Genomic DNA, 24,654 nt, shown 5'->3' with positions numbered 1-24,654 from the left:
TGTGAGAATCAAAGTCTGAATTTATTTCAAATATTACACCCAGCAAAGTGAAAGTTTATATTCATAGTTAAATTGAAGCGTTATTGATGTTACAGAGTTGTCCGTCAACGTCTGTTATGGATGTTGTCGTTGCTATCCCCTTGCATTGTGGGATATTTATGCCACCGTAGTGTCCAGCGTTGCATACTGTAATATTTCACCGGCAATAGTATGCAATTTATGTACTATTGGTTTCATACTAGGGTTTCGAACACACTAAAATATCTCACTTACTGTTTTAGCGTACTAAATAGCATGTTATGGAATTTTGGACGCAACCACAGTAAGTTAAAGCTTCAGTAAGCAGAATGTTTTTGGCATCATTGGGAAAAAAGTTCCATAATAACCTTTGAACATATTGTAATTCAATTGTTCTGAGAGAAAACTAGACTTCTGTACCTCCTCATGGCTCTGTTTTCTGGCTTTAAAACATCTAGCCAGTGACGGGAGACTTTGACCAATCACTGGTCATTTCAGAGAGAGAGAGCGTTCCTATTGGCTGTACTCCGGCTGGTGGGCGGTGCTTGGTATTTCCTCAACTGAACTCAACATGGCTGCCGGGTCACAAACTTTCTCATTTTACAGCTAAACAGTACACTACAAGATGTTTCTGAGAACATTTTAGGAGAGAAATAGGCATTACGGTAACCGAATATTGATTCATATTTGATCAGCGCTGCCTAGTTTGACCGTTTGATCGGAGTTTGCGAGTGATTGACAGCTGCTCATAGATGGCAAGGCTCCAGCTCGGCTCTGATTGGTTGTTTTCCTGAGGTCTGTGAAATCTTGCAGGTGCCATTAGGAGCACTGGAGGACACAGAGGCACATGGTTTTTTTTTTTTCAGATAACTTGTCTCATGCACTAGTGTCAGGATATAGTGATCGTTTTATAAAAATAACTTATTAAAATCATATTTGCTCCAATTCTACCTACTGCAGCTTTAAGAATAACATAAAAAGTCCAAATTATGAGATTTGGGATCACAATTTTATGATACAAGGTAAAAAAACAAAACAAAAAAACAGTAGATACAAAAACTGACTTTCTCTGACTGTGTAAGACTTATGACTTGTTTAGGCAAAATTGATCATAAGTCAAGAATTCTGAATCCTGAAATTTATTAATTTAAAAAGTCTTGGCTTTTTTTAATTTTTGACTTTGTAGGCTGTCCTCATTTTGACTTAGAAAGTCTTAATTGACTGACTACCTCATAATTTTTTGCCATGTAAGTCAGTTTCTTGTTATCTTTCTCGCTCCAAACATTTCATCTATTTTTGTCTTTTTTTTTCTGGCACAAATAGGTTTCCATATATCCAGTAAGAGTAAGACATGAATGTGTACTCCAGTCTAACACATCAGTGTGAAAGCAGTCCTGCAGATGTCCTTGTAACAGCCTTTTCTTCTTTCTCCAACATCCTCTCTGAGAGTGTGCACGGAAACAGAGAGAGAGAGCAGCCCGCCTGAGACACGGAGACAGACATACTGGAGAAAACGGCAGTCTTTGAACTCCACAGGACATCTCCACAGGAAACAACGAGAAGTTCACCTTTAATGTGATGCTGTGGAGGATTGTGGGAGTGGCAACACGTGATTCAAATCCGGTGAAGTGCTGTCTGTGGTTTCTGTCGGTTTGAGGCTCAGGAGGGAGAGCGAGATGGAGAGCGCGTCTGGCAGGTAAGATCAATGTTAGCTGGATCTTTAAATCACGTTGTGTTTAAAACGTCTTTTTTTCGGACTTTAGGAGCTTTTTAGTCAGAAACAAACTGACAAAGTGGGCTGTTTGCTTTGTGTTGTTGTTTACAATGGCGTCGACCACTGCTGTCTGATCAATGAGCTCAGTTCAAACACACACATTAGCACTAGATTACTGCCATTAAACACCTGGAGGGGGTTATCATGTGGTTGTTGGTGTGGAAGCAGACAGGTGGAGGAGATGACAGCCTGCAGCGGATCACCTGTAGAGGATCACCTGTAGAGGATCACCTGTAGAGCCCGACAGGCAGCGACACTGATGGTTACAGCGAGAGAGGCAGCTGATTGGCTGTAATGTTTAATGTACAGTAGCCTAGAAGTGCCATATTTTAGGACACAGTGTACTCTTAATTTATGCTGAAACCATTGAGTCTGTTATTAAAACTGTGTGGAGGTAAATAAAAAGGTGATAAGAAAAAAACAAAAACATTTCAAAATGTTTTTTTTTTTTAAACAGTCCCAATTCATCCTGTAGGCAAGCGACTAAATATGCCTTTAAAACCTTAAAAAGGCAATATAAACATCTTAATTTACAAACACACTCCTTAAAGGCAGGGTTGACGATGTTCTCCAGTATCCACTATTTGTTATATTGGTTAAAATGGCCTTTACACCCCGACAGAGATCCATTACTGATGAGCTCTGAAAAAGGACCGGAAAAGAGCCGTCATCTGTAGCTGCTGTGATCCTGTAAAAACATCTACCAATCACTGCCTCGTGGTCCGCTTGGAAAGAACCAATCAGATGCCTCCCTGCCTCCCTGCTCGTACTCTACCCTAGGCGTGCACTAGCCTGAACTCAAAGCGCGTCGCCGCCGCGAGATTACTTGAGAATGGAAGACAAAACTCAGCCCTGCAGTAGCACTGCCGCGGTTACTTGTCATGAGGTAGCGTTGTTGAGTTGAGGTCCTCTCTCCATTCTGTGTCTGTGAAGTAGTTACGATGCGGCGGTGCTCGTGCATGTGTGTTCGTGTGGGGGGGGGGAGGGGCGTTGCCTTGGAAGGAGCCCCGGGGGGGGGGGGTTTAGTCGGAGCTCTTGAGGCCATGCTACTTTCCAACATCGTCAACTGTATCTTTAATATAAACTATTTAATTACTTATGGGTTATTGCTGCAAATTTTTCATTTAAAGGTATAGTTCAACATTTTTGGAAATAGGGAATGTGATGTCACCGACAGCAAGTTGGACAGATATGGAGGATATACGGTGCCTTCAAATGGGGTCGTGTTTAACGTGTTCCAGAAAAGAGTCCACATGAACGGCCCCCTCTTGTGCACAGGCACAGTTTGCGTTGGTTCGGGTGGGGGGGGGTCACTGAACCCCCTAGAAATGCATCTATATTTTTTTAGACATGAAAGTGGTGTCAATCTTCTCATCTGACTCTTGGCTAAAAAGCAAGTTCTGGTCAGCGTATTTCCCAAACAATTTCCTTAACAATTTCTTATTGATTGAAGACAGTTTATCCATCCTACTCCCAGTACTTCTTGTACAGTGTCTTCACCGGTTGCCTAGCAACTTCATTCAGCGTGTTTACAGTCGGGGTCATGTGAACAAGAGACCTGGGTTTCCGTAATTGGGGGTAGAAGGTTAGAGATGCCTTATTTATATACACATCTAGATGTGCCCTGGAGAATGTCTATTTCTTGGCCATATATATATACGCGAGGTTTCTTATTGGCTTTTTAATGTGCGCGTGTGCCCCTTGACAAAATCTGGGTCAGACAGGGGAAATATTTGCCATAACAACAGGGCAGCAGAATGAAAGTAGAGATCATTACATGAAGCGAAACATCATTACATTTGAATTCATTCCATCTGAAGTCTGACTGGAAACAGACATAAAGTAGCCTGTAGAAGTCTAAATAAGTGGTTTTCCACCAGTGAACATTTAAATATTACATTCAGAAACACTTGAGCTGTGAAGACCAGGAACTATAACTAAATAAATTATGCCTCCAAATTAGGGTCTGTGGCCTGATTGGGCTATATAAAAATTAAATTGACTTCTGCATAGACAGCATGTCTGTGAAGCGCTATAAAGACGCTGCTCCAGGCTTTGGTTGGTTGCTGCACCAGCGTCTTTACAGGCTACACGCCAGGTTCAGAGGGCTTTGTAAAAACCACAAGTAATGCCAAGAATGTAGACGACTTCACTGCTCGGTGTCAGTCTTCAGTGCCCTGCTAAAACATCTCTTCATTCTACAGTTCATTTTCAGTATTTGGCACCTGTCAGCTAACAGTGTACAACATATTATGCTTCCAATTGGCTCTCTAAATCAGACTGCCACCAGGCTATCATGTTGTAGATGATATGCACAGCAGGGTTGTGTTTTTTTTTCTGCTCAATGCTCAAGTGTTAAATCACGGTTATAATCAGACAGATTCAGCTTAGTGTAGCTGGTGCTTGATTAGTTGCTATCTTGGAATGCGTAGCATTCTTAACTTTGTCACAGAAGCCGTTGACATTCCTCATCTGGATTCCTTAAAGGGTTTTTTTTTTTATCAGAGGTCCAACCGTCTTTTATAAATTTTTTTCATCCACTTCATCAAGTAGTAGCATGCCTTCTAAAATTGATGGAATTCTGAGTGTGTTGTTGATGGACACATTGTGCATTACCTAAACACAGGCATGGTGTAAATTGCACACAGCTTATTATACAGCGGTGGTGAGGGTGGTGTGACAGCATGTAATCCCAGAAAATTACATAATTACTGTAATTCCTTTGAAAGCATTTTTTTTCTTTTTGCCAACTATTCAATTTCTATGGCACCAATTTTCCAAAGTCTTGAGTTGTATTGGCATCAGTTGCTTTGTGTCATTTTATTTTGATACAGAATGGTAGTTAGCTTTTCATTCATTTTCAGTTTGAAAGAAATTAGGGCTGTCAATCGATTTAAATATTTAATCGCGATTAAAACATGAATCGTGATTAATCGCACAATTAATCTAACATTTTTTATCTGTTCAAAAATGTACCTTAAAGGGAGATCTGTCAAGTATTTAATACTAGCAACATGGGAGTAGGCAAATGTGCTGCTTTATGCAAATGTATGTATATATTTATTAGTGAAAATCAATATGCTCAAATCATAACATGGCAAACTGCAGTCCAACAGGCAACAACAGCTGTCAGTGTGTCAGTGTGCTGACTTGACTATGACTTGCCCCAAACTGCATGTGATTTTCATAAAGTGGGCATGTCTGTAAAGGGGAGACTCGTGGGTACCCAGAGAACCCATTTTTTATTCACATATTTTGAGGTCAGAGGTCAAGGGACCCCTTTGAAAGTGGCCATGACAGTTTTTTCACGCCAAAATTTAGTGTAAATTTGGAGCTTTATTTAGCCTCCTTCACGAAAAGCTCCTTTCACAGCGAAACCCTACACTAAAACATGTTTCTGAAAACAGAGAGAAATAGGCATAACAGTAACAGAATATTGATTCATATCTGATCAGCGCTGCCTAGTTTGACCGTTTGATCAGAATTTTGCGAGTGATTGACTGCTGCCTCCGTTGAATGAACAGCCAATAGGAACGCTCTCTCTCTCTAAAATGACCTGTGATTGGTCAAAGTCTCCCGTCACGGGCTAGATTTCTTTTAAGAGCCTGAAAACAGAGCCATGAAGAGGAAAAATTTGAAAATTTGTGACACCGTCGCCATTGTGAAATCTGGTGAAGGAGCGCCGAGTTCCGGTCACATGACCGGAGCACAGTCAATAGGAACGCTCTCTCAATGAATTGATTGATTTTCTAAAGCCTGAAAACAGAGCCCTGAGGAGGTGCAGAAGTCTAGTTATCTCTCAGAACACTTGAATTACAATATGCTGAAAGGTTATTATGGAATTTTTGCCCAATGATGCCAAAAACATTCTGTCTACCCTCGCTTTAACTGGGGTTTGCAACAAACTATTTTTTAAATTATTGATTTATCAGTTGATTATATATTAGATTTTTCAGAAAAAGGTGAAAAAGCTCATCACAACTTAACAAAATCTAAGATTTTAAATTAAATAATTTGTTTTGCTTGATAAATTATGAATAAATTATCCCAAAGTGTCTCAATGATGTCTCTGTTGATTCATGAATGAAATCAAATTAATTCCAAGAGCCATGCTTTGATGACAACAGCACCTCAGAAGATTAGAAAGTCATTTTCATGAGACAAAATCTCAGCGGCATGGTGTGGCTTTACGTGGATAAATCACCTCAAACTAAAGCTCCAGGTGTAGTATTGCCCTGCGACTGAACCTTGACCACAGATAACCCCTCCCACCTGTCAGCTGTTGAATCGCTCACAGCCACAGGAGTCCTCCCTCTCTCCTCCCCTCTCTCTCTCTCTCCCTCTCTCTCTCTCTCTCTCTCTGCTCTCCTGTGCATGTCTTGACATGCTGAGAAACACCAAGGGAGGGAGGAGACAAATAAACCCCAAACAGGAAAAACCGGAGAGCACGAGAGAGACGGAGAGATGGAGACAGAGAGAGAGGGAGGTGTGAGGTGTGTGAGCGGAGGGTTGTAAAGAGCTGAGGGCATGGGAAAGGAAAGAGAGAATTTCATGCTGAAGCTGCAGTTTGGAATCGATGCTTGAAATCTGAAGAGAACAAAAACTGAAAGGAGGGATGTCTGTAACTGGAAGACGGTAGGGACGACTCAGTCATCAGGGGAGGGGTGAGATACTGTGTCATTATATCTGTGGAAAAACATGCTGTCAGTTCCTCTCTTGACTCCTCTCTCCCCTCTTTCTGATTTCTGACAGCTCCACGATCTCCAGGAGGAGACACGGCGAACGGCGGTAACCAACCACGGGTCCTCCTCTTCGCTTTGGCGTTTCCAAAAAAGATGGTGACAAATCCGAAGTCAAGAAAATGAAGAGGTGATCCGTTCGCTGACTCGACCTTTCTCTGACTCCTCTCCTTGTCAGAATCACCACCTCGAGACCTGCAAGAAGTGGAAGGACAGCCACTGATAATAATCACCTGACGCAACACTTTCAGGAACTGTCAAGTGTGAGGAAATAACCTGGAGCTGTCACGAACCAGAGGTGTCACCAGCTGCAGCTCGTGCTTAAAAAGCCAGGAGTAAAATCACCGGAGGAGCATGGGACGTGGAGTTAAGAGCAGCGAGTTGTCGCCTGGAAGTCAGACCCCCAGGAATAAATGAGCAGCAGTGGATTTCGCAGCAGCTCCTCGAGCTTGCTCCGGGGCCGGCGTTTCTACTGCCGGGAATGGGCCCTGGACAAGCTTCGGCGCTGCCTGGACACCCGCTCCGTGCCGGGGCAGCCACCGGGGCTGCTGGTGACGGGGGGCCCCGGCGCCGGGAAGACGGCCCTGTGCACCGAGGCGGTGTGGCCCACCTCCAAGGCAGGGCTGGCAGCCGGGCTGGCACCGCGCTGCCTGGCCTCCCACTTCTGCCAGCGGGAGGACCAGAGGAGTACGCTGCTGTGGCGGTTCGTCCTGGGCCTGGTGGAGCAGCTGAGGACCTCGCCTCTCCTCTCTCCTGGGTACGAAGAGATCCTCAACAGCTCGTCGATATCCTCTTCTCTGGAGCCTCTCGCCTGTCAAAGAGACCCCGACGACACCTTCAAGAGGTTTGGATTTTTCAAAAAGTTTTTTGATGTGACAGTCACACGCTTGATCTGTGAAGAGGGTTATTATTTATTTATCCAAGCAGATTTGAGGAGGAATTACAAGGTTGCCAAATGAGAGGGAGAGGAAAGTTAAACGAAAGGTAACAAGCCCGAAACCCATCCAGGCGCTCGGCGTGTGTGTGCATGTTCAAGAGCGGTGGCTCATCATTCCCAGCTCAACCCAGCAGCACCATGTATGTGTGGTATCACATTCTGTGGATGGTGATTTTAATACTGTTGATGAAAGCAGGAGCAGCTGAGCAAAGTCACGTCTGACACGAGTCAGTCAGGCAAACAAGTGGTTTGTTGTGGTGAAAACGACACGGTGAGAACCTGCCCCACGGGTTCCTTTTCTTGTTTTGTAAATAGTCGGTTTCAACATTTGATTGTGGCGACCGAAAACATTCAACGTTTGTAGTCGTTTTAAACACCATCGCCCTGATCATGACAATGTGAAAGCTTTAACTTGACATCATAGACGCATTCAGGAACCATTGCTGGTGTTGGAACATAAAAGCATGCTTGATGATCTCAAGGCTACACAACATGGATGATCTGAATTTGATTTGTATCCTAATGCTACACTTCCAACTAGGGCTGGCTGATTTGAAATCTGCATCACAATGAGAATATTTTTGTAGGGCTGTCAAAGTTAATAACGCATTATTAAACGTGAGAGAGAGCAGCGATGGTCGAGCGAACAATAGAGTGAATGAAGTGAGGGAGCGGCGTTAATGAGAACAAAGCAGTGAATCAGAGAAATAAAACGTAATTTTCTGATTGTTTCTCGGTGGTTACGTTCCAAAACACAAATAAACACACAACTAACTTCGCACAACCCTGCGGGAAGGAACCGAGTTGCCAGATTTTGAATGAATGCAGCCGAAGTATGTGTGTGTGTGGCACAGCGCTGCTCTTGGTCAAACTACAGACACACACTGATCATAGCAGCATTCACAGCACAGAGATCAGCCGGGGGAATCACTGGAACACATGCACATAACACAACCCGTTATCATTCGTGAAATACGACTCTTTTTGTATGTACCAGAGCTAAAGGGGGGACTTGTGTACCGGTATCAGAAGCCGAGGGGCGTGACAAAGCGGCGATATTTGAACACCTGAATAGGCTGCACACCCTGCGCGCTGTTATTGGCTGGGGGTTACACCCCCACGTGGGGCACAAAAGCTGTTTGCAGACACCCAGAAGCGTCCAGACTAAAGCAAAATAAGAAGAAAAGAGAAAATACATGAAGAGTTCAGGGTCACTGCAGAAACAGACACCACCACATACTTCTATTGGGACATAAATGATGATTGAGAGGGATTATTTTTGTATCAGTCTATACATTGTTTTTTAGGAAATTCTTACATATCTTGCAAATCTGTGTCTAAATGGAGGTGATTCTCTGCGGGTGTTTGGACTGTCACCAGACAGTTTCAAAGCCTAAAAACAAAGTGTCAACCATCGCTGAAGCAAAGCGGGAAAAAGACAGTCGCAGGAAAAAGACGGCAGCAGCTATTCTTCCTCGTCTTATATTTATTTCTCCTCCTCATATAATGCCGCCCATTCACAGCACACACAATGGGTCTCCAGTGGGAATGAATGCTACAGTGTTATTTACGACACAACTTCCTTTCAGAGAGGAAAAAAACAGAACAAAGAGGCGAAAAATGCCTCCAGTACCCCCAGTGACCGTCTCAGCACCAGTCGGCGAGGTCACCCTCCTCTCCGGCACTTTTTTTTCACTGTCTCCCGGCAGTGTTTGCTCTGCAATGAGTCTGAGCCCTTTTACGCTCCTCCTGTGTTTGCTTACCTCTGTGGTGTGAAGTACCGAGCTGGATTCCTCATTCCCCTCAGACTGGCTCACGGCCAGACGCTGTTTGTGTTCGGAGCTCTCGTGAGAGAAAGTGGCTGCGGGGCGAAACATTGCCATGTGAGAACAGCCGTTTGACAAACTGTTGAAACATGGGCTTGAGTTGGCAGTGAAAGGGCATTTACATGGAACGCGCTGTATGCCTTCAACAAGCCGGCTGTAGTCAGCAAGTCCTTAACTCTTTGTTGCTCCCTCTACCCGAAAGCTTTTTAACAGATTGAATGTTCAAAAAGTTGGTCTCCTTTCTGTGAATTGAGATCCTAGTTACGGAAACAACTGGATGCATCGTGGTTGGATAGTTTTAGATTGGTTTCACACCTGTAGTTTGGGTCACTTAGCCCGGGACAAAATGATCCATTCTTGCCTTTTTAGGTTTGGTCAATTTCATGTTCACACTATCGCATTATTACAAACGTACCAAGAGGACAGTGGTGGGAGACGTACTCAGATGCTTTACTTAAGTAAAAGTAGATGTACGTGGTCTAAGAATACTCCATTACAAGTCCTAGTTACGTAGGTAAAAGTACAGAAGTCAGCAAAATGTACTTAAAGTATCAAAAGTAAAAGTACTCATTATACAGAATGGCTCCTTTTCTCATGTTTTGTTATTATAGAATATTATATTTTATTCTGTTGTTATCACATACGTATATGTAAGAGCATTTGAATGTTGTAGTCCATCAATGTGGAGTAGATTCTTTGTATACCACTGTGTAGATTAGTAGTACAGTACGTACATATCGTATCATGTTTTTTTATATGAAAAGTAACTATAATTGTCAAAGAAACGTAGTATAAGTATAGAGTACAACATTTCCCTCTTAAATGTAGTAGAAATATATATATATATATATATATATATATATATATATATATATATATATATATATATATATATATATATATATATATATAAAGAAGCATAGAATGGAATACTTAAAGATAGGGTTGGTAATGTTGAGAAACTAGCAAGATTACGCTATAGTTCAAAAAATGATCCAACCGAGAAAAACCCAGCCCAGTGATACCAACTCTTTTCCAATGAAAGTAGCTCCAAAAGTCACTAAATCTAGAGAGAAAGATGCCAAGACGCCAACACTGACAGCCCCTTCAGGCCTCCCTCCAAAGACACTCCCCCAAAATGATCATTATGAACATAAACAACCAACATGGCTACTGTTAGTTCTCACAGCTGTCAAGCTAACAGGTTTAGACTCTGGTGACACGCAATGAGTGCAGGTTCAGAGTGCACACAGGCAGACAGACAGGCAGGTAGGCCGTCCAATTATTACATTCGGGCCGAATGAAATGATGGGACGAATTATTACAGTCCTGCGACAGCCACAGATTCCTGATTTCTCCTTCTTCTTTTTTTTTGTTAGAGCATTTGACTAGATTGCCGTCGGGATATAACGAGAATTTCAACAAATGGATCAAAAAAATATTTTTGAAGAAGATTGCCAACCATAGCTTTAAGTACTCACATGGACTGTTTAACAGTACTTAGTTACATTCCACCACTGCAAGAGGAGTAAACACATGATATGAATCATCATATGGACTGACAGGTCAGTAGGGCTGTCGCGGTGAAAGAATTTCCCCTGCGGTGATGATTATTGGCTCAACAGCGCGACATGCAGTCTTATTGCAACTTTTTGCAAATTACTTTATTTATCCTGATTTTGGTGCTTTATGAATACGCTTTATTGTTTGGCTATTATTAGGTATATTGTTGCTTTTTAAATGACAAAGATGAAGAACGAATTAAATACTTATTTATTGTTTAATGCAGAACAATGAAGGGCAACAAGGTGCAGCGGATTTTTCAGCTGCGATTTGGTTGCGTCTGGTTGCTATGATACGGAATATCAAAATGTCGGCACAAGGTAGAGTACTCGCTCTGGATGAAGGGAAGGCTGAAGCACGTAGGGAGAGAGGACGGACCAGCAGTCTATTTCTACTCATTTCTCCTCCGTTGTTATTGTTCAGCTCTTGTAGCCTACATGTAGGATGTGACTCGGGATGCACCGATACGGATACCAGTATCAGGTATCTGGTCCGATAATATGCTCATGTACTCACAAAACGGCTCCGATACAACGGCACCGATACCACTTTACGGTGGTGCGCCCGACCCCGCTGGGCCGAGATCCCATCTCAGCCGACGCGCACCGGCCCTCACTTTCATTGCGCCACGGGGTTTTGCTTGCACCCTCTGACTCGCGCGTGCGTTAGACTCTTTGGTCGGTGTTTCAAGACGGGTCAGGAGGGTTGCCGACATTGCCACAGACCCCTGGCGCCTTTTACGTGGGCCGAGCCCCGATCTGGCGGCACGACCCGGTTGGGGCGCACTGAAAACAGTCCGCCCCGGTCGACAGTCGCACCGGGAGCAGGGGGCCGTCCCCAGCGGGGAGAGAGGGGGTCACTGTAAAGCTGCGGCCGCAAACCAGCTTCACCCCGAGCCTTTCCAAGCCGACCTAGAGCCGGTCTCGGCGCACTTCTCGTATATGGGACTCCCCAGCCTGCCTTGTGTTGCTCACACCCTCCAGCTGGATGTTAACGAGGGTCTTTTGGCACAGAGAAGTACTCGTATCTGTACTCGGTATCGGCAAGTACCCAAATGTAAGTACTTGTACTCGGTCTGAAAAAAAGTGTTATCGGTGCATCCCTAGATGTGACGTTTGGTCATTGTGGAGTTTTACCCAAAGTTGAACATTTTTCAACTCTCGACGACCAGAAAAAAAAACAACATACGTGCAGCGCTCAGCGCAGAATGGACGCTCAGTGCCTCGTCATGCTGCCTTTTTGTAGCAAAGTGTAAAAATGCAGCACTCCCATGGCAAAGAATTAAAAAAAAAAAAAACATAGCGAACATAGTGGTTGTGGCGTTTGCATGCCATCCCCTGCGGTTGGCTTGTTAATATTGCGGTTATTATTGCGACAGGCCTACAGGTCAATCATTCATTGGACATGTTTACTTCAGTGGGCTTTATCACTCTTAGTGTCACAAAGAGCTCACAAGAGCAAAGCTGATTATGAGCGCTTTTTGTGGAGACAGCTACTGGACGTGATATGACATAAATAATAATGAATAATGATGTAGAGACGGGACGAAAAGGCGTTAAGGGATAGTTGCCGTGTGGTGTGTTTCGCTCACTTTAATCCTCGCACTCACATGCTGAAATGCATACACAAATGTTACCATGGTTGCCAAATGCTCTTTCATATGTATGTGTATATATAAATTATACAGATGGGTTTCTTTACTGTTAGTTTTTTAATTCATACATCTCATGTCTATCATATTATTATTATTATACATGGTTGGTCCACTTTGCTTTTAAAAACCACAAACTGTTGGGAGTCATGTTTAATTCTGAACTTGTGATATTTTCTTTAAACCTTTTTTTATACAGTATCTGTAGTCTGTAGCTGATTGTTATTGCTGCCTTTCTTGCCCAGGGCACTTATGAAAAATATATTTTTCTTTCGTCTGATGGTGTTTCTACAAAAGGAGGTTCACAGCCAATCATCCCATGGCTGAGAAAATAAAGCCCAGTTTTCTAACTGATCTTTGCTCCTGAAATCAGCTCAGTAATGCAACACAATGATATTATGTGTTGTATTATACTGTAGCTAAATTCACCATTATTTCATATTCAAATGCATGTAGCAACAGGTAACATGCAGAAGAATATGATGGATATGATGCAAGAAAAGGCAACGGTAACAAGAGAGCAAAGAATACAAGAAAAAACAAACACCGAACCACTGAATAACAGCAAAGAACCCCAGGAACATAAACTACAGACACACCGATATAGTGTAGCACAATAGAACTAATCACAAGCCTAATTGCTTTCAGTCTGCTTTTCAGCGTGGTCATCAGGCGGTTTGTTCCAGAGAACAGGACAGGATGGTCTGAGAGGTCTTATCTGATTGTAGTCTGTGAGCAGGTCAGATAGCCAGTGGAGTGATGTACTGGTGTAATATGTTTGACTCTGAGGAAACCTGCTTTGATTGTGACATCTCCAGTAGTTGAATTAAAGCTCAAAGGGGTCAAAGGTCACTCCCAGACCTGTGCCCACTGTGACTATGTGGGCTGAGTTGAGCGGAAAAAGCTTCATTACACTTCCTCCTCCGCAGACCTGAGCGTGTGCCCAGTGCGGGAGTGTCGCTTTAATCAGATGACTAAAGCAAACAGAGGCAAGATAAGCTGATGTAGCCGTCACCCAGGGCAGGGTTTAAATCCGCTTTTAATTGCAGGATATGCTCGATAATAAAAGACGTGCGAGACAACGTCTTAAGGTGATGAGATACTTGCAGTACAGAACACCAAGAACATTCTGGAGGCTGCTGAACAAGACCTCGCGGTGGCTGTGGACCTGTGGATTTAAGACCAGTGGGCTACCTCTGGGTCTACCTCCTCCCCAGTAGACACTGGCGACTCCTCTGGTTGCAAAAAGAAAGTCTGGTTGTATAGACTTCTATGAGAAAATGAGCCTACTTCTCTCTTGATTTATGACCTCAGTAAACATTGTAAACATGAGTTTATGGTCTCAATCGCTAGTTTCAAGTCTTCTTCAATACAGCATGATGTTCATTTAGTAAATGATGGTCCCATTTAGAGTCAGATAGACCATAAAGCAGTTGTCCGCGTTTCCGTCTTGTAACTTGAACCCTTTCACAGTGTGCTTTCAGTTCACAAAAGTTAATTTTAAACTTTTTGGTCACCTAAAAAATGTCAGCATGTGGTTGTACTTAGCTCCACCCTCTATTGTCACTTCTAGTTGCAAAAAAACAAGATGGCGACGGCCAAAATGTCAAATTTGAGACTTGAAAAAACTGTAGTCCACAAACCAATAGGTGACGTTACGGTGACTACGTCCAATTCTTTTATACAGTCTATGTTCAAGACCCAAAACCCCCACACCTGACCACAGGTTCATCACTGCAGACGTGTCCAAGTAGCACCAGAGGGAGTATTCTACAACTATTGGTGTGTCAATATCTTCTGAAGGAGATATTGATGTGAACCTCTCTGACTAAAGACCATTACTATTCACCTATATTGTTCTCTTATTCAAACAAGTGATCAATCCAAATAAATTTGATCAACAATAATAAATAGATAAATAGTAAATTCATCACGTAGAGCCAAATCAAGCAAAAATGACAAACATTCACTGTTTTATATAATTTTAATTTTAATATTTTCGGGTCTCCTCTCACACAAAATAAGCAATTATGTCATCTTGGAATCTGATGGGAATTTTTTCACTATTTCTTTTTTAGCATTGTACTGATTGATTATGAAAATAAGCTGTAGTTGCAGGCCTGAAGAGGTTTGAACAGGTAATTACTGGAATTGGGAAATAGCTAAAGGGATTGCCGCTGTTTTTTTATAGCAGAGGCGAGCCGCCTTGTCTGAAAGACTGCCTCATCTAACATCATGAAAATGAAATATAATTCTGAATTTATTTTATGATATATAGCATAAACCTTTGGGGAAAATTAGACATGCTATTTCACACAGCAAAAGCCATATATTTGAGTCTCATTACTGTTTAGGCTGATTTCTTCTAACTTATTTCTCATGAGTGGAGATGCATCGGGATGTGGCCGACTTAACTTCCTGAGGTAAACCCTGAACTAATGTACATGTTGCCACCAAATAATCGATTGCTAGTTAGAATGTCCATTATGTGAGGACACATTTGTTCATTTATGAACAGTTTAATAGAGGAGCTAATTTGTGTGTTTTCAGAATAAGAACATGGCAGCAGCTCAATCAGGGCACATTTGTTGGATGCATCATTTGCCAAAGTCTAATCATTACGGGTGACTCACTTCTGTGATGTTGAAATTTCCCACCCCGCTCCCTACGCATATGTTAATCCTGAGACTGATACTTAGTTGTTGACCTCAACGCGTTCAGTTAATGACCCTGCTTTTTAGTTGCTTTTAATTCAACTTCGCAGGCTTCTGTTTGATTTCACTCGCCAAGCTCCTGTACTTGCCAGGGTACACTGAAAATTTCATGCGTCTCTCCTGCCATCACGGCTCTGTTTACAGGTTGAATTATCTCTTAGCCGGTGTTTTATGAACACTTCTGGCGCTGATTCCTCTGGAAGCAGCATATTCTGCTTTTACACGATTGCAAACGTTGCTTGATTTGCTATTATTAGGCCCCAGAAACACACATTGCAAATTACCCACAGACGAGTGGCCGTTTAGAGGCTGAAAAGATAAAAAGACTATTTAGGTTACTGTTAAATCAGGGTTTAAAGAAAACCTGTTTGGTGACTAAAGGTGACTGGACCTTCTGGTCACTCCTAAATACAGACATTATCACTGATGACAGCACACACGCAAACATCCACCCAGTGTTTTTGGCAGGATTATTGACTCGAGTTTAGCCTCTGTGTGACCCGTTCATACCAGACTGCTGTCACGGGTTAATCACTGTTTGTCACCTTCGAAACAAGACCCCCTGTCTGTAGTCTGTGTGTAGTTATGTTCACATCTCTGAGAAGCAGAGCACAGAATTAAACCAGACCGACCCGGTAAAAATATATTCAGCTTATTAAATTACTTTTTTACAATGGAGATTCAGTATGTCGTTATTGGTAGGGATGCACAGATATCGGGCCGATACCGACACAAATAGCTAGATCGGATATCAGTGACAAAGGGGCCTATGTTTATGTACTATACACATTATATACTGGAATTTTAAGTGGTGTGCAATTTATTATTTTAATAATAAGTAAAAATTCACTAAATTTGCATCTATGTATTTATTTGTTACATTTTGTTTTACAAAGTTAAGAAAGTAAAGTTTAAGTCCAGCATGATGTTGCCTTACACATAACAGAATGATCCCAGTCACTTCCACACACTGAAGCATACAGCTTATTAATTAAAGCTGCAGTGGGTAGAAATGGAGCAAATATGATTAAAACAAGTTATTTTTATAACTATAGCCTGACAGTAGTACATGAAACAGGTAACCTGAAAAAAATCATGTGTCCTCCGGTGCTCCCAACGGCATCTGCAAGATTTCACAGACCGGAGGAAAACAAGCAGTAAGAACTGATCTTAGGTCTGCTGTCCAGCTGCTGTCTATGAGAGCCGGCTGTCAATCACTCGCGAACTCCGACCAAACGGTCAAACTAGGCAGCGCTGATCAAATATGAATCAATATTATGTTACATTAATGACTATTTCTCTCCTCAGATGTTCTCAGAATCATCTTGTAGTGCACGGTTTAGCTGTAAAATTTGAAAATTTGTGACACCGTCGCCATTGTGAAATCTGGTGAAGGAGCGCCGAGTTCCGGTCACATGACCGGAGCACAGTCAATAGGAACGCTCTCTCAATGAATTGATTGATTTTCTAAAGCCTGAAAACAGAGCCCTGAGGAGGTGCAGAAGTCTAGTTTTCTCTCAGAACACTTGAATTACAATATGCTGAAAGGTTATTATGGAATTTTTGCCCAATGATGCCAAAAATATTCTGCCTACTGCCACTTTAAACAACGGTATTGGATCGGTACTCGGTATCGGCCGATACCCAAAGCCAAGGTATCGCTATCGGGACTGAAAAAGTTGAATCGGTGCATCCCTAGTTATAGGTACAGTGTTGTGTATTTTCTTTTTTGCTTACAGGTGCTCTATACAACATTCAGAGCATATCTATTGCCTCTCAACATGGCTACAATTTTTTAGAAATAATGCCTGACAATGACTGATATCATTTATTTAACTTCAGGACATGAAAATCAAACATTTAATGTTTAAATTAAATATTTTCCAAATTATAAATCCCTAGATGTGTATGATTCAACTTGTCCCCATGGTCTAGAGTTAAAAAAAGTTAACATAAATCGTACTATCGAAACACAATACTTAAAAATCGCAATACATATCGAATCGGCACCCAAGTATCGTGATAGTATCGGATTCGGGAGATAGGTGCATCTTCCCAGCCTTAATGTTCACTATCTTAGTTTTAGCATGCCAGGGTGCTAATATTCGCTAATAACAGTAGCATTAAACACAAAGTAGCCTACAGCTGAGGCTGATGGGAATATTCCATGTATTTGGTTGTAAACCAAGGTATTGAGCAAGTTTTGGCTTCCTGGTGGCGCTAGAGGAAAAGTGAGGGGGATCACCGACGTCATTAGTATTCTTCCTATGGGGAACATGAATGTTAATACAAAATTGCATGTCAATCCATCTAACAGTTGTTCAGATTTCTGGACCAAAGTGTTTTTTGTTTTTTTTATTTGGTCTGTCTATAACAAAGTTAAAGCAACGTTCTAAAATTCAAAGTTTCATGGTCGATGATGCTAAAAGATGTCAGCAGTCAGTAATCCAGTAACTACTGCTTTACAACCCCCCTCCTGGCTCAGTTTAAACACAAGTCTGCTGCTGCTTGGCTTTGTTAGGACAAGGTGAACACGGGTTCCTATAATAACTAGTATTACTATACAGTTACCATAACATTATCATAGGTATCAGTTGTTCAGGCATGTTTTTACTGCAGCAACAGTAATCATGTGGAAGCAACAAGCCCCCGCTGCCCTCGTACCACTTTCACTATCAGTATGAAGTGTTCATGCTCCGGCAGCTCTGTGCTGTACGTCATGATAACTGCAGGATGTCATTCTCCTCAGATGAAATTGCCTCAGGTCTAAAGTCTAGATTCAGGAATAAGAGCCTGGAGGTCCAAAAAAACCTTTGATCATTGTGCTCCACCACTGGATTCAGGTCCTCATTCAGGACATTCTTTATTGTGATGGTTTTGGCTGGACCTCAGAGGGCCAGCCCTACAAACGCTAAAGTAAAGAGTGATTTTTCCTGTTAGAAACGGTGAGCACAAAACCAGGGACGAATCACGTGCATTCCACGATAGGGTACGTTACCGCTTGTATGGCCAGTTGAGTGGAGCAGCACGTCTCCTAGTGTCCTCGCCGGACCTGGTGGACATGTACCGCTGGATTTAACGTTATAGACGTGCCCCACTGACTATTTATGTAACATTTTAGCCTCAAATTCACAGACTGACAATACACGGTCCAGCCATACACTCTGTTCTGTTTAATGTTTTAAGGTTCACAGTAGTGCAGCTGAGAAGAAATCCAATCAAAGCTCAGGCAGGTTACCTTGAGGGGTTTTAAAATGGGTCAGGAAAATGAATATAGTCGGTGGAAGTACTTGGAAAGAAGAGGTGCACAGTACAAGTATGCTTGGTTATGTTAGGACTGTCTGTGTGTTTATAACCTGTGAACACACATCATGTGTGTGTGAGAGCGTGCCCAGGGTGGAGCAGGACATTTCAGGAGTTCCATTAACCTGAGTCATGATTAGATCACAGCAAGGTGTGGGGGCTGACTGTGCACTTACAGGACAGTTGCACTGGGATTTAGGTTTTTGCAGTCATTCAAATCATATTCCAGAGTTTAATCACAGTAGAATATATTATTATATTTGCCATTCTTGTTTCCTAATCCTACTTCCTGCTAATGTCGCAGATAGAAGCGCTTCGCTTTGGTCGTCTGCTGCGATGTTGGTTTGACTGACATATCTTATCTTATATTAAGTTGTTTTCTTTACACTGTTTTAGAACTGACTGTGTGTCTGATTGTTTCTACAATGAGTGAAATGGAAAGCGAAAGGAAAAACTCAACAAACACGTCTGGGCTTTAAGTGGAATCCCCTCAAATCATGCCGCCTGCATAGCGATCGAGTGACTTCAGTGAATCTTGGTGTCACCGACTTTATGCATTTGTTTACATGGCCGTCTTAAATTTAATCTCTTCCTTTTGTGTGTCTGTCTCTTTCTCGCGTGTCCTCAGAGCAGTGTTGGGACCCCTGTTAGACCTTCCTCCTCCCGCCCAGACTCTGATGGTGGTGGTGGACTCCCTGGATGTCGGGTATGGGGATGTCGAGGAAGGTGCGAAGACCGGCTCCATTGCGCAGCTCCTGGCCGCCAATCAACACCTGCTGCCCGGCTGGCTGATGCTGATCTGCTCCGTCCGCCGCCAAAACAAGGCTGTGTGCAAGATGTTCTCAGGTAGGAAGAAAGGATAACTCCTCTTAATGGGCGTTGCACTTTAAGATATTGTTATGTTGTAAATATCGGTCTCTGCGGGGCCAGACAGGAACGTAGGACTGATAAAGTATATGTACAGTGTTTAAACTATATTGGGGTTAAAAACTGGCATCTCTTTCTGTGTTATAGGTTTTCGTAGGCTTTCTCTGGACGATCTGCGCAAACCCCCGCCAGTCCGTGACGTGCAGCAGTACATCCTCTGCCGGCTGGATGGAGACGCAACGCTTCGCCGCCAGCTCACCCCCGACACGGCCGACATGCTGAATCTGCTGCACATCAAGAGCGGCGGCTGCTTTCTCTTCCTCGAGCGCGTGCTGGACGGCATAGCGGGCTCGCTGGTGGGTCTCCGGCAGATCCGCGACATCCCCGGTACTCTGAACGGCCTCTACCTGTGGCTGTGCCAGAGACTGTTCCCCCGGGGACTCTTCGTCTACGTCAGGCCTCTCCTCAATGTCCTCTTGGCTGCTCCGAGGCCCCTCACGCCCCAGCAGCTGTTCACAGCAGCCTGGACGCACGACACCTCGCTCAGCCCCCAGGACTTCCAGAACAAGCTCCGAACCCTCGCGCCCCTCCTGAACGACGGCCCCGGGGGCGCCAAACTACTTTTTCATGCCAGCTTTGCCGAGTGGCTGACAGATGTTAAGTATTGCACACAGAAGTACCTGTGTAGCAGAGCAGAGGGTCACGGTATGCTCGCCATGGCTCTGACTTTGCAGGGACCCCACCTGGACATTGAGGACACTTGCCAGCTAGCCACACATTTAGTTTGCTCAGGTCACCATAAAGAAAACCCTTCGTTATTGGCACTGTGGATGCTGTGGGCAGGTGTGCCAACTCTTACTCCTAGCGGCACCACATCCATAACCCAGCCTCCTGTTCTGGTCAATCAGGAAGTCCTTCAGCTGTTAAAGAGGAGCGGGCTCGTCTCTGCAGCCGGTTTTTCACGTGTTGCAGTGCATTGTACAGGCGAAGACGTCACTAGTTTACGGCAGGCATTTGAAAGGGAGATGTCTGTAAAGAAGCTGCTAGGCAGTGGGGTGTCTGTAAACCAGCCTGGTTCTACAGACGGACAGACCTTGCTTGCCAGCGCGGCCCACGATGGTTCTGCAAATGTGGCCGAACTCCTCCTGACACACGGCTCTGATCCACTGGCCAGCGATCAACAGGGTCAGACGCCGCTGACTTTGGCTTCACGGCAGGGTCATGTCCAAGTGTTGTCTGTTCTCCTGGAATGGACCAAGAGCCAGAAGCCAGAAACTGCTGTGCGGATGATGGAGCACGTAGACAACGAAGGCTGGACGGCACTGCGCTCTGCAGCTTGGGGAGGACACGGCGAGGCCGTCCGGCTTCTGCTGGACGCAGGGGCAGACGTGGACGGATGTGACGCTGAGGGCCGGACTGCTCTCAGAGCTGCTGCGTGGGGGGGGCATGAGGAAATTGTCCTGACCCTGCTGGACTACGGGGCACGGGTCGACAAAGCCGACAGCAAGGGCCGCACACCGCTCATCGCCGCTGCCTACATGGGACATCACGAAGCTGTGGAGATACTGCTGGACCACAACGCGGAAGTCAACTTAGCCGACGGAGATGGGCGCACCGCTCTGTCAGTCGCCGCCCTCTGCGTCCCTACAGTAGCAGGGGTCAAAGGTTATGGTGAGGTAGCAAGTCTGTTACTGGAGCGCAGAGCGGATCCAGGACACAGAGACCATGACGGCATGACACCGTTGCTTCTCGCAGCCTACGAGGGCCACGACGACGTAGTTGAGCTTCTGTTAGAAGCAGGCGCTGATATAGATGAGACTGCCGGCCCTAACGGCAATGTCCCTGCCGCGGCTGCTGTTACTCCCCTGCTGGCGGCCGCGGCAATGGGCCACATGAGGACAGTGTCACGGCTGCTTTTCTGGGGAGCAGCTGTGGACGCCATCGACTGCGAAGGCAGAACAGCGCTCTGCCTGGCAGCAGCGAGAGGCAGTGTCGAGGTCGTCCGCGCCCTGCTGGACCGAGGCCTGGACGAGAACCACAAGGACGACCTCGGCTGGACCCCGCTACACGCTGCAGCCTGCGAAGGCCATCGAGTAGTGTGCGCCGCTTTGACGGAGCGAGGCAGCATGGCACGAGTCGGAGAGATGGACATCGAAGGACGCACCCCTCTTATACTGGCCGCCCAGGAAGGTCACTGGAGCACCGTCAGGCTGTTGTTGGACAGACGTTCTCCAATTGACCACAGGGCGTACGATGGACATTCAGCCTTGAGTGCCGCCCTCCTGGAGGGCCACGCTGAGGTCGCGGAACTGCTTATGAGGCGAGGGGCTGATACCGACGTCCGGGACGCAGAGGGAAGGCCTCTTCTCTACCTCCTGGTGTTGGAGGATCGCCTCGAAAAGGCCACTCTCCTCATAGAGAAAGGAGGGGTGCCCCTGGAGTCCCGGGACTCCGAGGGCCGTACAGCGCTACACGTGGCTTCCTGGCAGGGGTGTGTGGAGATGGTAGACCTACTGCTAAAGCATGGGGCAAACCCCAACGCACAGGACGCAGAGGGGAGACCGCTGATGCATTCGGTGGCTTGGACAGGACATGCCGACGTAGGACGGCGTCTCCTCGAAACCAGCGCTGTCAATATAGACCTCGCTTGTCACCAGAGGGCGACCGCTCTGAGCATCGCCGCCCAGGAGGGACACACAAATATTGTCGCAATGCTTCTGGAAAGAGGCGCGAATCCCAATCACATGGACAAATATGGCCGTAGTCCAGTCAAAGTGGCCGGGAAACACGGGCACTTCAACATCGTCAGGCTCTTGGAGAGCTACGGAGCCAAGCCATACGTAGGCCTGTTGCCTAACTCTAGTACCGTCTCCCCCTCAAAACCCAACAAGATCCTCTCCTTAGGCATCTTGGAGAGTAACGGAGTCACAGCCACCACCTCCTCCTCTTCAGTATCTTCTCCCGGCTCCACCGCAGAGCGTTTCCACTCCATGCAGAGCTCCCAGGACTCATCCACCTGCCACTCGTTGGCCACAGTGCAGACCGTGCCAGCAGACAGCCTCAGCTTTATCCAGCAGATCCAACAGCACTCGCTGCCCCGCAGTCGTAGTCGTCCCTCCACCCTCCCCCCGCCAGGGAGCTCAGGCGTGGGCAGCCTCTATGGGAGCAGTCAGAGGCATCCCAAAGGCAGCCCTCCTTCCACCGTTTGCACGGTTGCCGCCATGGTGCACAACTGCGAACCGCCTCCGAAAGGCTCGTCGCCCGGACTTGAATATCACGACAAAATGAACAAACAAAACTCGAACTTCATGAAAGCAGATAGGACTACATACGCTGGTGGTAAATGGCACTCAGTCATGGCTTCCCTTGGGATAACGCCAGGGCAAGACAGCCCCGCAGTAGGTTCTAAAAACAGAGAGAGTCCTCCTCTGGGCTACCCGTACAGGCTACAGAGCCCACGTCAAGGGGAAGCTTGGGATTCTGTACCCGAGAAGAACAATATTTTGTCACCCGCTTGCTACAGTTTTTCCCCAGTCCCACCTTGTAGTGCCTTGCCAGAGGATGTCATGGTCGCCATGACAACCACAGACCCGCAGCTTAACCTGAAACAGGCCATCAAACTGCAGTTTGAGGGTCCCACCAGCGCAGCCTTATACAAGAGAGAGACACCCCTGTGACCAAAGTTGGCCATCGCTACACTTTCTTCACTACTTTGTTAGAGCGTGTGGGTTGAAACAATTAGTTCATCGACAGTAAATAAAATCATTTAAAGAAAGTAATTTATCAAGCAAACTGCCAAATACATTCCAGCGTCTCAAATATGGATTTGATGTTGTTGTTTTTTTGTTTTATATCATTTTAAATTAATATATTAGGGTTAAGTAATTTAGTTATTTTGAAAAAAAGAATTGACACATCAACTGATAATGGTTAAATAACAGTTAGTTGCAGCCCCGGTGTGGGTATTTAAAGGTTTTGCTGTGGTACCAAAACAAAAATAGTCTGTGGTAGTTCAGTTTTAAGTGGACATTTTTTGCAGTTCAAAGAGAAGGCAGGTTTCACTGTGTACAATGACTCTCTGGGTTCAGAAGAGAGAGGAAGTGATCCCTCTCTCCCACCCCATTCCCCCCTCCACCCCTCCTTCCAGAGGAAGAACCAACTGAATGACATCAGAGCTTTACATTCCTGCCTTTCCGTTGCCTGTTTGTTGTGCGTGTTGAGCAGGGCTCTCGCAGTGCAAGATCACGCTTATTCATTTAAAGTTTAAAGCAGTCCCTATTTAACACTCCCTATTTTGGAACAGGTTGGGTTAATGTTTTACATTATTTTTTTCTAGTAAAGATCCCCTTTTTTTAAAGCAGTAAACAACCTTGTTTAAGAGCTTTAAGCTTGTGGCCTTGATCTTTATTGAAGCCTTTGCCACTTACTGTAAACTGCCCCCCCCGCCCCCATCCTCCCATAGGTCCATTGCTGACAACCAAAAACAGTTTGCAGAGATGCAAGCCTACCAAAGCCTGACCCAGTGTGGGGTTTATGATACAAACTCTACAAGACAAGCCAAGTGTACTGAACCAACTTGGCTCGCTCGCTGTGTGCGCGTCTGTGAGCAAGCAGGAAGCAAAGTGAAAATTGGACCATAAAAACTGAGGGTTGGATGTGGGAGGCTTGTTAATTCCAAACTTGTGTGTGTAAGAAGAAGAAGAACAATTTCTAGTTCTTTATCATTTTGCATTGGATTAATATTTAATTACATTCATTCATTAAAGTGGCAAACGGTGCCATAAAACTGTCTTACCCCTTTCCCCGTCTGCTCATTTGTGAATGTGTGTCGTGTCGTATTTCATGCACTCTGCTACTATAATGTCACAGGCAGCTTCTGATGTAGTGGCGTCACGCAGAGATGAAAGTCTGGCGGTGGGCTGATGGCGGCCACCTGGGAATATAAAAACCGAGCGCTTTTTGGACCGTTTTTGAAAGTGGAGAAATGAGAGTTGTGCAGTGATTTATCCTCCATTTTTGTGATATTTTGTGTCTGTGAAACATTTTTCTGTATTTGGACCTTGGGAGCTACATTTTAGTAGTACATTTCCCATGTGTGCTTTCATGAAAAAAAGCACTATTGTGCACAATTATAAGCTCTTATGTTGACATCTGCCCTGCTTTAAAGCGTTTTTATTTAATACTTGCGTTTGAGTGCACAGAGCCTTGGCCTTCTTGATCTTCGTAAAACAAAACAAAAAAGAGTTTTGAAGCTTTTACTTT

General features: G+C 44.7%; 1 protein-coding gene across 2 annotated transcripts; it reads left to right on the top strand.

Moving 5' to 3' along the window:
- The first annotated feature begins 1,526 nt into the window (after positions 1–1,526).
- ankrd50l (ankyrin repeat domain 50-like) lies at positions 1,527–24,183 on the top strand. 2 transcript variants are annotated; one of them, XM_037790302.1, is made up of 4 exons: positions 1,527–1,714; positions 6,545–7,375; positions 19,154–19,371; positions 19,540–24,183. In XM_037790302.1, the coding sequence occupies exons 2-4, from the start codon at positions 6,945–6,947 to the stop codon at positions 23,067–23,069; spliced, it is 4,179 nt and encodes a 1,392-aa protein (XP_037646230.1). In that variant the 5' UTR covers positions 1,527–1,714; positions 6,545–6,944; the 3' UTR covers positions 23,070–24,183. The 2 variants fall into 2 exon arrangements, with proteins under 2 accessions (XP_037646230.1, XP_037646231.1); XM_037790303.1 differs by lacking the exon at positions 1,527–1,714 and adding an exon at positions 6,248–6,427.
- The last annotated feature ends 471 nt before the right edge of the window (positions 24,184–24,654 follow it).

This window comes from Sebastes umbrosus, chromosome 13 (assembly GCF_015220745.1).
Source record: "Sebastes umbrosus isolate fSebUmb1 chromosome 13, fSebUmb1.pri, whole genome shotgun sequence".
In the NCBI taxonomy this organism is placed as follows: domain Eukaryota; kingdom Metazoa; phylum Chordata; class Actinopteri; order Perciformes; family Sebastidae; genus Sebastes; species Sebastes umbrosus.
This window is presented reverse-complemented; position numbering and strand designations above follow the sequence as displayed.